This window comes from Sciurus carolinensis, chromosome 2, assembly GCF_902686445.1.
Source record: "Sciurus carolinensis chromosome 2, mSciCar1.2, whole genome shotgun sequence".
In the NCBI taxonomy this organism is placed as follows: domain Eukaryota; kingdom Metazoa; phylum Chordata; class Mammalia; order Rodentia; family Sciuridae; genus Sciurus; species Sciurus carolinensis.
In genome coordinates, this window is record NC_062214.1 from 122,619,927 (window position 1) to 122,632,628 (window position 12,702).

The window sequence follows — 12,702 nt, forward strand, 5'->3', positions numbered from 1 at the left end:
AATATGCGTTTTTAAATAGAAAATTGGGGTAAAACTTTATATGTAGTTTCGCATTGTACTTTTGAAATGTAATTTTAAATGTTTCAGATAATATCAAACTCACAGAAAAGTTACCAGTACAATGAACTCTTTTTCTGTAGCTAGTGTGTCTTTCTTGTTATAATAACGCTATTCTCCTATATAACCACAACTCATTCATTAAAATCATGACACTGACATGTGCTACCATCTAACTCAGATCCTGCTCAAATTTCACCATCGGTCCCAAAGATGTCCTTTATAACAAAAAGAATGGTGCATTTCTTTTAATAGTCATGTCTCTTTTATTCTCCTTGGTCTAAGATAACTTCTTAGGCTTTTGTGGGTTCATGACTGACTCTTTTGAAGATTCCAGGCCAATTATTTTGTGGAATGTCCCTCAATATGAGTTTGTTCTGTTAGATTCAGATTCTGTATCTCTGCCAGGGATGTTACAGAAATGAGGCCAGTTTTTCCCCTGCTTTCTCCCGGTTCCAGTTCAATATCAGTTTGAGCCATTATTGATGTTTACTTTGTTCACTTGATTAAGGGGAATCTGCCAGGCTTCTCTAATAAATGTATTATTGTTTACTTTTTGTAATTAGTGTTTAGTGGTCAATATCTTTTGAAATTATTTAATCCCTTATTACCTATTCCAATTAAATGCATTCGTTTATTTATTTTACTCTGGACTCATGTTTTATGAGTTATAATCTGTCCCACATTAGTCATTGGAAGCCCTTTCACTCTGACTTCTCTGTGATTTCATGTTTCCATCATTCTTTAGGCAGTTCCTTGCTTTGAAGAACAAGATGGTTCAAGCTCGTTATATCTGTGTGTATGTATGTAATTTTTTGGTACTGGAGATTGAACCCAAGGCTGCTTTACCACTGAACTATATATCCCATTCTTTTATTTTATTTTCAGTTGCTTAGGGCCTGCTAAGTTGCTGAAGATGACTTTGAACTTGCGATTCTCCTGCCTCAGGCTCTTGAGCGTCTGGGATTACAGGTGTGCGCCACCATGCCTGGTTCATTTTATATATTCCTTGCCCTAAACCAGTCATTTTTCTAAGGAAACCAGGTCATTTTGAAACCAGTATTGGGAACCCAAGGTGTGGGTAAAAGGTATGTGCTCATTATGATGAAGGTGAGAGACCTCCAAGTCTCTCTGAGTTGGGAATGTGACAAGAGTTCTCATCCTCAGGTGTCTGTCTGTCTCTCTCCCTTTTGTATTTTCATGCATTTTCTTTATGTGTCTATATAAAAAATCATGGGTTTACATCAATACTTAATTCTAATCTAGCTCTACAGGGCTCATATTTGTTTCCTCCCTTTCCATGTTTAAGTTGCTATTTCCATCATTATTATAATTTTAAAATTTCTGACACCTTCTCCCACATTTTCCTTAATATATTTTCTCGTTTAATTTATTTTCACGTATATAACTCACCTTCCCATAATGGAAGCCCTTTATCATCCATTATGGCTCTGGCTTTGACTGGCCCAGGGTGCTCCTCATTTGGGCTCTGATTTCTCACGCCGGGCCACCCCTCAGAGCGGACACCCGTTCACCTGCTCCAACTCTGACTCACAGTGCTGGGCTCGCTTTCCAAGGAGCCTTCGCCCCACACCAGCAGGGACAGTTCCTCTCCTGGGCTTCAGTTTTCTATTCCCGTGCCAGGTTGCCCCTCCTCAGGGATGTCCACCTTGCTGTGTCCCACCTAGTGGCTTTAGGACTTAATTGTTTAGGAAAGGAGAGGAAGGGCAGGAAAGAGGTCTTTTTTTCCTTTTTAAAATTAAATTACCTTATGGCATTTTCCATATTGTCTAGTATTCTTTCGAAGCTTTTCCAGGGAAGTTTTATTTTATTAATGAAACATGATTTGCTTAACTAATTTCCTACTTCTGAACATTAAGGGGATTACCAGCTATAAACAATCAATTTGTTTTCCTTAAAACAATTTCTCCAAGTCAGAAGAATTATCAGATCAAAAGTATAAATCATATTAAAGCTTCAGGTATCTATTCACATATTGCCTTTCATTAAAGGTCTACTTTACTATGCACTCCCACTTGCAGGGCACCTAATGGACAATGGCACTACATCCTTTGTATAATTTGGTATTATCTTTTAATCTCTGATAGTTTCATTGGCAAAATATGGTTCCTTTTTAAAAAAAAATTTTAACATTGCATGACTTTTGTTAGCCATTTCTAAATCACTTCCCAGTGTCCTCAGTGTCTCCTCTTACCCAAGATTCTCTCTCCACTTTATGACAAAAGTTCTCATGAACATTCATGAGCACGTATACTTTTTGCTAGCCTGCAAACAAAAATGAAAAGCTCTTTGAATCTAAGTGGATCATTCATGGTGGCTGTGTATTTTCATCAGTCTCATTCCATGTGTTGAATCTGGGCTCATTCAGAAAATACCCAGAGAAGATGTAGTTCAAGAATTTCTCCTAAAGGAAAACTGCAGCAGAGTGCATAGCTTGTTAAGCACCTCCAGATTTCTTTGCTTGTCTACCTCGAGCTTAATCATAGGCCTTTCTGTGGGCAGCACTACCACCTGGGTTTAGCTTCTTCTTTTTTTTTTTTTTTTTTTTTTCGTACCAGTGATTGAACCCAGGGTTGCCTAACTACTGAGCCATATCCCCCTCCCTTGTTTATATTTTATTTAGAGACAGGATCTCACTGAGTTTCTTAGGGCTTCACTAAGTTGCTGAGTCTGACTTTGAACTCACAATCCTCCTGCCTCAGCCTTCCAAGCTACTGGGATTGTAGGTGTGTACCAGCTCCCATGCTTAGCATTCTTGAAAGTGTCTAGACCAGCCTGAACAAATTACTGGATGGATTGCCCCCATACGCAGGCTGGGTCCCACTGGCTATGGACACAATACCATTATTTTATTTATTTGTTATGCTGAGGATTGATCCTAGTGCCCCACACATGCTAGGCAAGCACTCTACCACTGAGCCTCAACCCCAGCCCTGTTTTTTCTTTTTTTCATTTGAAAATATTTTATTATTATTATCACAGCTTGAATCTTGGCCTATGTATTAGCTTTCTTTTTAAAATAATTTGTTCTTTTTTAGATATACATGATAGTAGAGTGTATTTTGACATATTATACATACATACATGGAGTATAACTTATTCTAATTAGGATCCCATTCTTGTGGTTGTACATGATATGAAGTTACACTGGTCATGTATTCACATATAAGGATAGGAAAGTTATGTCTGATTCATTCTGTTGTCTTTCCTATTCCCATCCCCCCTCCATTTCCTTCATTCCCCTTTGTCTAATCCAGTGAACTTCTAATCTTCTCCTTCCCACCCTCCCTTGTTGTGGGTCAGCATCCATATGTCAGAGAGAACATTTGGCCTTTGATTTTTTGGGGACTGGCTTATTTCACTTAGCATGATATTCTCCAGTTTCATCCACTTACCAGCAAATGCCACAATCCCATTTTTCTTTATAGCTGAGTAATATTCCAGTGTGTGTATATACCACATTTTCTTTATCCATTCATCTGTTGACGTACACGTAGGTTGATTCCATAGCTTGGCTATTATGAATTGAGCTTCTATAAACATGGGTATGGCTGTGTTTGCTGTAGTATGCTCATTTTAAGTCTTTTGGGTATAAACCAATGAATGGTATAACCAGGTCAAGTGGTGGTTACATTACTAACTTTTGGAGGAATCACCATATTGCTTTCCAGAGAGGTTGCACCAATTTGCAATCCCACCAGCAATAAATAAGTGAAACTTCTTCCCCACATCCTCACCAACATTTATTGTTACTTGTATTCTTTCCCCCCCATAGCTGTATTGAGGTAAAACTGACGTACAATAAAATGCACATATTTGAAGTATGCAATTTGATCAGTTCTGACTTGTATTTAATCAATACAATTGATATAAAAAGCATTTCCATTACTTTTAAAAATTTGAATTATGCAGACTATTTCCTGCATGATTTATTACATTAGAAATCAATCAACCAATCACATTGAGATATATAGAACCCCACTCCCACATGTCAACTATTTCAAAATTAAATGGCACACTTACAAATATTTTGGAGGTCAAGGAAGAAAGCACAAGAAAAGTAAATAAAAAGTACTTTGAACTAAGTGACAATAAAAGCTTAAAAGATCAGGATCTCTAGGATGAAACAGTACTCAGATGAACATTTATAACAAAGTACTTATATCAGAAAGAAGCTAGAATAACAAATTACTTTCAAATTATGTAGTATGAAGGAGAAAAACCAGGAGTATGAGAAGAAATATATGAAATAGAGAAGAAATAATTCAGCTAAAATTTGATACAAAATAAACAAGTCTAACCAAGAAAATAGCAAGAACATGAAAATTAATATCAATGGAAAGGGAACTATCAAAATAACCCTATAGATGCTAAAAATATATTAAGGTAATATTACAATTGTATGCCAACATATGTGATAATTTATATAACATGGTCTATATTAGAGAAGGATCCATGTGCTACTGAGAATAAAGTGTCTCCAGTCATCAGTGGATGAAATATTCTATATATATCTGTTATGTCTAAATTATCAATTGTATTTTTTAACTACTATAGCTTCTTTATTTAGTTTTTGTTTGGAGGATCTCTTCAGTGGTGACAGAAGCGTGTTAAATTTGCCCATAGTATTGTGTTGTGGTCTATCTGATTCTTGAAGTTGAGAAGGGTTTATTCGATGTACGCAGATGCTCCATTGTTTGGGGCATATTTATGATTGTTATGTCTTGTTGATATATAATTCCTTTAAGCAGAATGAAATGGCCTTCTTTGTCCCTTCTGATTAACTTTGGCTTAAAGTCCACTTTATCTGATATGAGGATAGTAATCCCTGATTGTTTACACAATTCATGTGAGTGATATGTTTTTTTTTTTTTCCCCATTCTTTCACCTTCAGTCTGTGGAAGTCTTTGCCTATGAGATATGTATCTTGGAGACAGCATATTGTTGAGTCTTGTTTTGTAATACAATTTGCCAGTCTGTGTCTTTTGATTGATGAGTTTAGGCCATTTACATTCAAGGCTATTATTGAGATATGATTTGTAATCCCAGTCATTTGGGTTTACTTCTGGTTTTTAATTTGAATTGGCTTCTCCTTTGTTTGACTATTCCTCCCTTTGCTTGTTTTCACTTTTTTCCCCCCATTTCATCTTCATGGAATATTTTGTTAAGAATGTTCTGTAGTTCAGGCTTTATAGTTACAAATTCTTTTAACTTTTGTTTATATGGAAGGTTTTAATTTTATCCTTAAATCTGAAGCTCAATTTTGCAGGATATAGGAGTCTTGGTTGGCATTCGTTTTCTTTCAGAGCTTAGTATATGTTATTCCAGGACTCCTAGCATTGAGAATCTGGGTTGAGAAATCAGCTGAGATCTGGATTGGTTTCCCTCTAAATGTGACCTGTCATTTTTCTCTAGCAGTCTTTAAAATTTTATCCTTATTCTGTATGTTAGGCATTTTCATTGTAATGTGACTTGGTGTGGGTTTGTTGTAATTTTGTATATTTGGGGTCCTTTAAGACTCTTGTATTTGATTTTCCATTTCATTCTTTACATTTGGGAGATTTTCTGATATTATTTCATCAAAAATATGCATTCCTTTGGTTTGTGTCTCCATGTCTTCATCTATACCAATAAATCTTAAATTTGGTCTTTTCATGTTATTCCACAGTTCTTGGAAGTTCTGTTCAAGATTTCTTAACATCTTATCTCTGTGGTCAACTCTATGGGATTATATGTTTTGTCTTCATTGCCTGAGGTGCTGTATTTCAAATGGTCTAGTCTGTTGGTGATGCTTTCTATTGAATTATTAGTTTGGTTTATTACTTCCCGTTTTGAGGTTCTGTTTTTTTTTTCTCAGAACTTCTGCCTTCTTATTTTTTTTTTCGAGTTTTTAAGGGAATTTTTAATATGCGACAAGTAATTTCAAAAGTATGAATACATATGGACAAAGCTTAGTAATTTAGGATTTACTTTTGTAAAAGCATGAGAAATATTAAATGTTATATTTGCATTTTGAAAATTGTAACATAAATATAAAACACAAAACATCCAAAGTTAACACTGATATACCACACCCAACTTGGATTAGATACTGAGCATTTTATATTTTATAGAAAGAAATTCTCTGTTTTTTTAATACTTATAGTATATACTACAATTCCTGCCAAAATCTTCATGAAATTTAAAAGGTTGGTATTAAACATAGTTATTTCTTTTCTTGAACATTCTAAAACATGCCAGTTTGGATTAACCTTCAAATTTTCAGGGCAAAAAAGATATACAAATAAGAGTATATATTTTAATACAGGATAAATCTGTTTACAATTATGACAAAAATACCTTCAATTTTCAGACATTTAAAAAAAAAAACAAACCCTAAGCAAATAAAAGGTATTTTGGGTCAAGTTATTTCTTAGTACAAATAATATATCATGTTGATCAGTTTTTCAGCCAACAGCATTAAAAAATTTGCCATTATTAATTGTTAAACAATACATTTACATGGTGAAATAAGATATAAGACAACTTACAGAAACAAAAAAACTCAAAAGTATTCCAACTCCTAAAATAAGAAGTAAGAAATCTACAAATTAAAAAATTTAAAATGTTTCTTGGAAAATTTTTATGCCTTACTTGTACTCTCAAATTCTCTTGAACTGCTTGACATATATAGTTTAATACTTAAGAAGACTGTAGCTAAATTATTTAATAATATTTATAGAATGTTACCTCTCTGGGTAGACATGTTTCACACAATAGTTCTTAATTAAGAAGAAATCACTTGATAGTTTTAATCGCAACTTATGATTGACTGATAAATGGATTAACAATCTATTCAGTAATTTAGACCAATACAAGGAATAATCTGATAAATGCTCACTGTGCAATTCTGTCAACTGGTAAAGCCAAGAATTTGACAGATATTTCACTCAGTTGGATTACATGTTTCCATGTGTGTTATGGGTCAACAAAAATAGGTATACAATGTCAAGCTTTTTCCTGTATCTTTTTTTTTTTTTTTTAAGAGCAGTTCAATGATTTGGCGGGGGGCGTTGGTTAGTACAATACAGAGAACATACAGGAAAAGTATAAAATGGCACTTAACATCAATGCCAGTTCTTATCTCATTAGGGCAATAACTAAGGATATTACCAATTTTTGTGTTATTTGCTTTTCTTTAGAACATAAATCAAAGTCGTTAAATTGAACTTGAGGTATATACATAATACATACACAACCTTAAGCAAAATACTTTTTTTCATAAGTAACATGACATTTAAAATATTGGAAACAGTATCTGTGCTGATTTGTATTTTGACTTAGAAACAAGAAGAGAACAACATTCAATTAGGGAGGGGTATACTGATAATAAAGCTCTTAAAGTTCAAAACATCTTCCTCTCCCTTTGTACTTACCACAGGCTATACATTGTCCTGAGAGGATTCATTGAGAAAAATTTCAATCACAGCTTTAATAAAGTACTTTGGAAGGAACTAATGAGAAAGCAAATTGGAAGGTGAGACTTCATCTTGTTTTCAAATAAGTGGTCTTAATTTTTCTTCTTACAGAAAAAAACTGAAATCAGTTTATTATAAATATATCTAAACCATTAATTTTTGCAGCTTTCAGGTAAAGTCCAGCACTTTGTTTATGCAAAGTCTATGAGAGGAGGTCAGTAGAGATCATCTAATCTTAAGTCGCGACATCATCCATTCAAGTCCTTGGCATAACCCCTCGCCAGTAAGAGCACAGCATGCCTGGATATGCCACTGATGATCTTTAATAGAAGTTAGCTTCAAAAACTGGGAGATTTCTGCTACACTCATGCATTCTTTAACATCTTGTTTATTAGCAAAAATCAGTAATCCAGCTTTTCTTAGGTCCTCATGTGCTAACATTTTGTAGAGTTCTTCTCTAGTTACAGAAATCCTCTCTCTGTCTGTACCATCCACAACTACTATTACAAACTCTATGTTAGTATAATAAGTATTCCAGGAAGAACGAAGAGATTCTCGGCCACCAATATCCCACATTAGGAAACGTGTATTATTAATCACTATCTCTTCTACATTACTTCCTATCGTAGGGGATGTATGTACAACTTCATTCATAGAAAATTGGTAAAGGATGGTAGTTTTTCCTGCATTATCCAATCCAACAATGATAACTTTGTGCTCCTGGTGATTGAACAGTCTCCATATTCTGGTGAAAAGAATTCCCATTCTCGGGCAGCGGATCCCCTCCAGCCACCAGGGCATTAAACCAAATAGTTCCTTCTATGACATCTATAATGTTAATTATCACAAAAAAACAGAAATGATATGATCAGCTATTGCCTACAATAAGAACAGCAAATTTGCACAAGGGTTTATAATTTCAAATGATGGACAGGGAGAGAACAGAAGTGATATAGGATGTGATGATTATGAGGAAGAAGAAAAAAAGAAGTAAAAACTTGAAGAGTGAAAGAGAGAACAATAAAGCTTGGCTGTTAGCAGAATAAAAGAGAGAAGCAAGAGAAACAGGTAGGAGAAAAATACATAAAGTAAAATTTTTAAAAATTAAAAATATAAATAAAAGAATACAAAACAAAATAAAATATACTAATCAAACATCCTAATTCACAAAAAACTAACCCACGAAAAAATAACTCACTTCAAAAATACTAGAAATGAGAAAAAACAAATATGAATATGTTTAAATGTCCATGTACCATTAAGGTCACAATTAAAGAGAGAAAAAGAATTTTTTTTTTTTAAAAAAGATCTTGATGAAAAGTTTAAGAATTCTTTCCATTGGAGTTCAAAATATTCTCAGTTTCTCTTCTCAGTAGTTTTAGGTGGGATCATCTGGAGTGTGGTGTTCCACCCTCTGGATTGCTGGAGTGAAAGAGGTAATTCCATAGGCAGAATTCCTGGAGGCAGGGTTTAGGCTTAAGGGATACAGGCTATTTGCTGAATGCAAATTGGCCTGGAGATTTTAAATCAGAACACCTTTAACTTTTCAGTGCTGGATGACTCTACCCCAGGGATCTCCCCTGGGTTCCAGTTGTGTGGTGGGGGACCCAATTCTTAATCCCCTATGTCACCTTTGGACCACAGGTTTCCTGGTCTCAGGTTCAGTCTCCAAACAATCTCTCCCACCCCGCCCTTTCGAGTTCCCAACCAGATGCATATATCCCAGCCGGTTCTGAAAGCAGTCAGATTGGAGGAGGAGAGGTAGAGCTAGGTGGGTTTCCACAACCAGTTGTCCACTGTGTAAACCTCTCCATGTTTGATTTTTCTCCTGGTCACTTAAGTACTTTCTATATCTTGCAGTGTGTTTACTGAGCTTATATTTTGGTCCAAACTGAGGTTTGCCAGAAATTGGCAACCTCAGCTGCTGGCCCTCATGCAGTAGCTGCACAATGGTTCCTTCCTTTTTCCTCCACACACTGCCTGGAGTGCTGGGGGCTTCTTTCCCTGCACATGGATATTGTGCAGTGCATCTTGCAGGTTTGCGGGGTAATGGCCTTGGTCTTTAAATGCTCTGTACCCAGACACACCTTTGGCTCCCAAAAATGCTGGTTCCTTTAATTTTCTTTCCCCTCTACTATGGTCACAGAGGGACCATTCTGGCTGGTACTTCCCGTCCGGCTGCGGCAGTGGCTGTGCCACTGGGGATATCTTCCTTATTTTATTATATTCAACCTCCTGAGTCCCCGATCTGCTTTGAATGTTCAGTTTTAAATTCCAGTGAAGTCCCTTCACTTTTTTTTTTGTACACTTACCTTGCTAAGAAGCTGCCTGCTTTCTTGGTTTCACTTTATGGAGCAGCCAGGAAAGCGACGTCCTCTATTCTGCCATCCTGAAAACCTCCTTGTACTGGTATTCTTGATAATTGCCATTCTGACTGGAGTGAGGTGAAATCTCAGTGTAGTTTTAATTTGCACTTCTCTAATTCTAGAGATGTTGAACCATTTTCACGTATTTATTGACCATTCATATTTCTTCTTCTGTGAAATGCTTGTTCAGTTTCTTTGCCGATTTGTTGGTTTGTTTGTTTGTTTGTTTTGGTGTTAACTTTTTTGAGTTCTTTGTATATTATGGAGATTAATGCTCTATCTGGGGTTTAGGTGGCAAAGATTTTCTTCCATTCTGTAGGTTCTCTGTTCATTCTTGATTGTTTACTGCAAAGGAACTTTTTAATTTGATACCATCTCATTTAGTGATTCTTGATTTTATTTCTTATACTTTAGGAGTCTTGTTGAGGAAGTCAGTTCCTAGACCAACATTCTGGAGAGTTGGGCCTATTTTTTTCTTCTAGTAGTCATGGGTCTCTTGTCTGATTCCGAGGTCCTTGATCCATTTTGTGTTGAGTTTTGTGCAGGGTGAGAAATAGGGGTTTAATTTCATTTTGTTATATATGGATTTCCAGTTTTCCCAGCACCATTTGTTGAAGAGGCTATCTTTTTTCCAACGTATGTTTATGGTGCCTTTGTCTAGTATGCAATAAATAATTGCGTGGGTTTTTCCTCTGTCTTCTATTCTATACCATTGTTCTTTATGTCTGTTTTTGTGCCAATATCATGCTGGTTTTGTTACTGTAGCTCTGTAGTATAATTGAAGGTCTGGTATTGTGATGCCTCCTGCTTTACTTTTCTCACTGAGGACTGCTCTGGTTATTCTGGGTCTCTTATTTTTCCAAACAAATTTTATGACTTTTTTTTTTTAATTTCTGTGAAGAACATCATCAGAACCTGAATAGGAATTGCATTAAATCTGCATTCAGCTTTTGGTAGTATGGCCATGTTGACAATATTAATTGTGCTTATCCAAGAACATGAGCAATCTTTCCATCTTCTAAGGTCTTCTTCAATTTCTTTCTTTAGGGCTCTGTAGTTTTCATTGTATAGGTCTTTTACCTCTTTTGTTAGTTGATTCTCAAATATTTTATTTTATTTTTTTGAGACAATTGTGAATGGGATAGTTCTGCTGATTTCTCTTTCAGCTGATTTGTCATCGGTGTATAGGAACACAACATATATGGCTGTTAATTTTATATCCTGCTACTTTGTTGAATTCATTTATGAGTTCTGGAAGTTTTCTAGTGGAGCTTTTTGGGTCTTCTAAATATAGAATCATGTGGTTGGCAAATAGGGAGGTTTGAGTTCTTCTTTCCTATTTGTATTCCTTTAATTTCTTTCTTTTGTCTAATTGCTCTAGTTAGTGTTTCAAAGACTGTGTTGAATAGAAGTGGTAAAAGAGGGCATCCCTATCTGTTCTAGTTTTTAGAGGGAATGCTTTTAATTTTTCTCTATATGGAATGATGTTGACCTTGGGTTTAGCATATACAGCTTTTACAATGTTGAAGTATGGTCCTACTTTCCCTAGTTTTTCTTTTCTTTTTTTTTTTTTTTTTTTTTTTTTAGTTTTTTAGTCTTTTAATCAGAAAGAAGTGCTTGGTCCTAATAAATTTGAAATCTTGGTACTCCAATATACAGAGGGCTGGTTCAGTATTGCTAGCGGCAAAGTCTTTAAATACGTATGTTACAATCAACTAGAAATGAACTTTATATGACTACATATAATTAGGGAAAATAAAATTGATGATCACTTGACATTAGTCGTTTGGGTATGACCTTTAGAAGTAAAAGGTAATGGAGGAATTATAACATCAGATTTATGAAGGTAATTTTCTTCAGCTAATATTTTGGGGATACAAGAAGAAATCTCCTTTTGTTGTTCTCGTCACTTGAGTATATTCTCTGTTAGTTCTTCTGTCTCAGTCACCAAAATACCCATCTCAGCTAAAGCCTTGCTCATTTTCTTTAGATTTGCATCTAAATGAGGGATATTTCTAATTGTTTCAAGATGGGTTTCCAATCTCTCAATGAAAGTCACAGCCAACTCCAGCAAATGTACCATATATCTGTGAAAAAAAGTTTCCATAGGTAAGTTTTCCTGGCACATGGGTTTCAACAGTCTTTGCCTGAGGGACCTCTTCTCTTTTAGCACAGCTTCCAGATGATTATTCATACTTTGTAGATCATAACACTTTTGAGCCAAATAGAAAGGATGAATAACATCTGCTGCATCTTTTTCTAGTTTCAGAAGTTCAATTTCCAGGCTTTTCTGATAGATTTCAGCTTGAATATTTGTGATTTCTTGTAACCTGGAGAATTTCTCAAAACAAGGAACTGTTTTCTTAGATACATTTAACATCTCCCATCAATGCCTAAAATTCTCTCAACGGGGCCTGGGATTGTAGCTCTGTGGTAGAGTGTTTGCCACTGGGTTCGATCTCAGTGACCAACCCTGAAGCCACGAAGTGGCCCAACAGTAGCCCTGCGGCGTTGGGCGCGGAAGCCGTGTCCCAAGGATTGGCAGCAGCCATGGCTCTAACACACCTCCCCGCTTGGCGCCGGGAGTGAGCTCCTACTTTCCCTAGTTTTTCTAGTATTTTGAGCGTGAATGTATGCTGAATTTTGTCAAATCCCAGCCCTTTTTTATATTTTATTTAGAGACAGAGTCTCAGTGATTTTCTTAGGGCCTTACTGAATTGCTGAGACTGGTTTTGGACTCATGATTCTCTTGGGGTAACCTCCAAGTTGCTGGGATTACAGGTGTGCACACCTGAATTTCA

General features: G+C 35.6%; 1 protein-coding gene and 1 pseudogene across 1 annotated transcript; both read right to left on the bottom strand.

Annotated features, from left to right (window-relative positions):
- Positions 1-7,442: 7,442 nt before the first annotated feature.
- On the bottom strand, positions 7,443-8,335 carry LOC124977346 (ADP-ribosylation factor-like protein 5A). The gene has a single exon (XM_047540844.1). It carries the CDS (start codon positions 8,298-8,300, stop codon positions 7,761-7,763), a length of 540 nt encoding a protein of 179 aa, XP_047396800.1. The 5' UTR covers positions 8,301-8,335; the 3' UTR covers positions 7,443-7,760.
- A 3,206-nt stretch (positions 8,336-11,541) lies between these two features.
- LOC124977854 (HAUS augmin-like complex subunit 2) lies at positions 11,542-12,453 on the bottom strand (annotated as a pseudogene).
- Between the last annotated feature and the right edge of the window lie 249 nt (positions 12,454-12,702).

Bases quoted from the DNA above. Each gene is read 5' to 3' on its own strand.
- LOC124977346 (XM_047540844.1), bottom strand. From the start codon at position 8,300: ATGGGAATTCTTTTCACCAGAATATGGAGACTGTTCAATCACCAGGAG.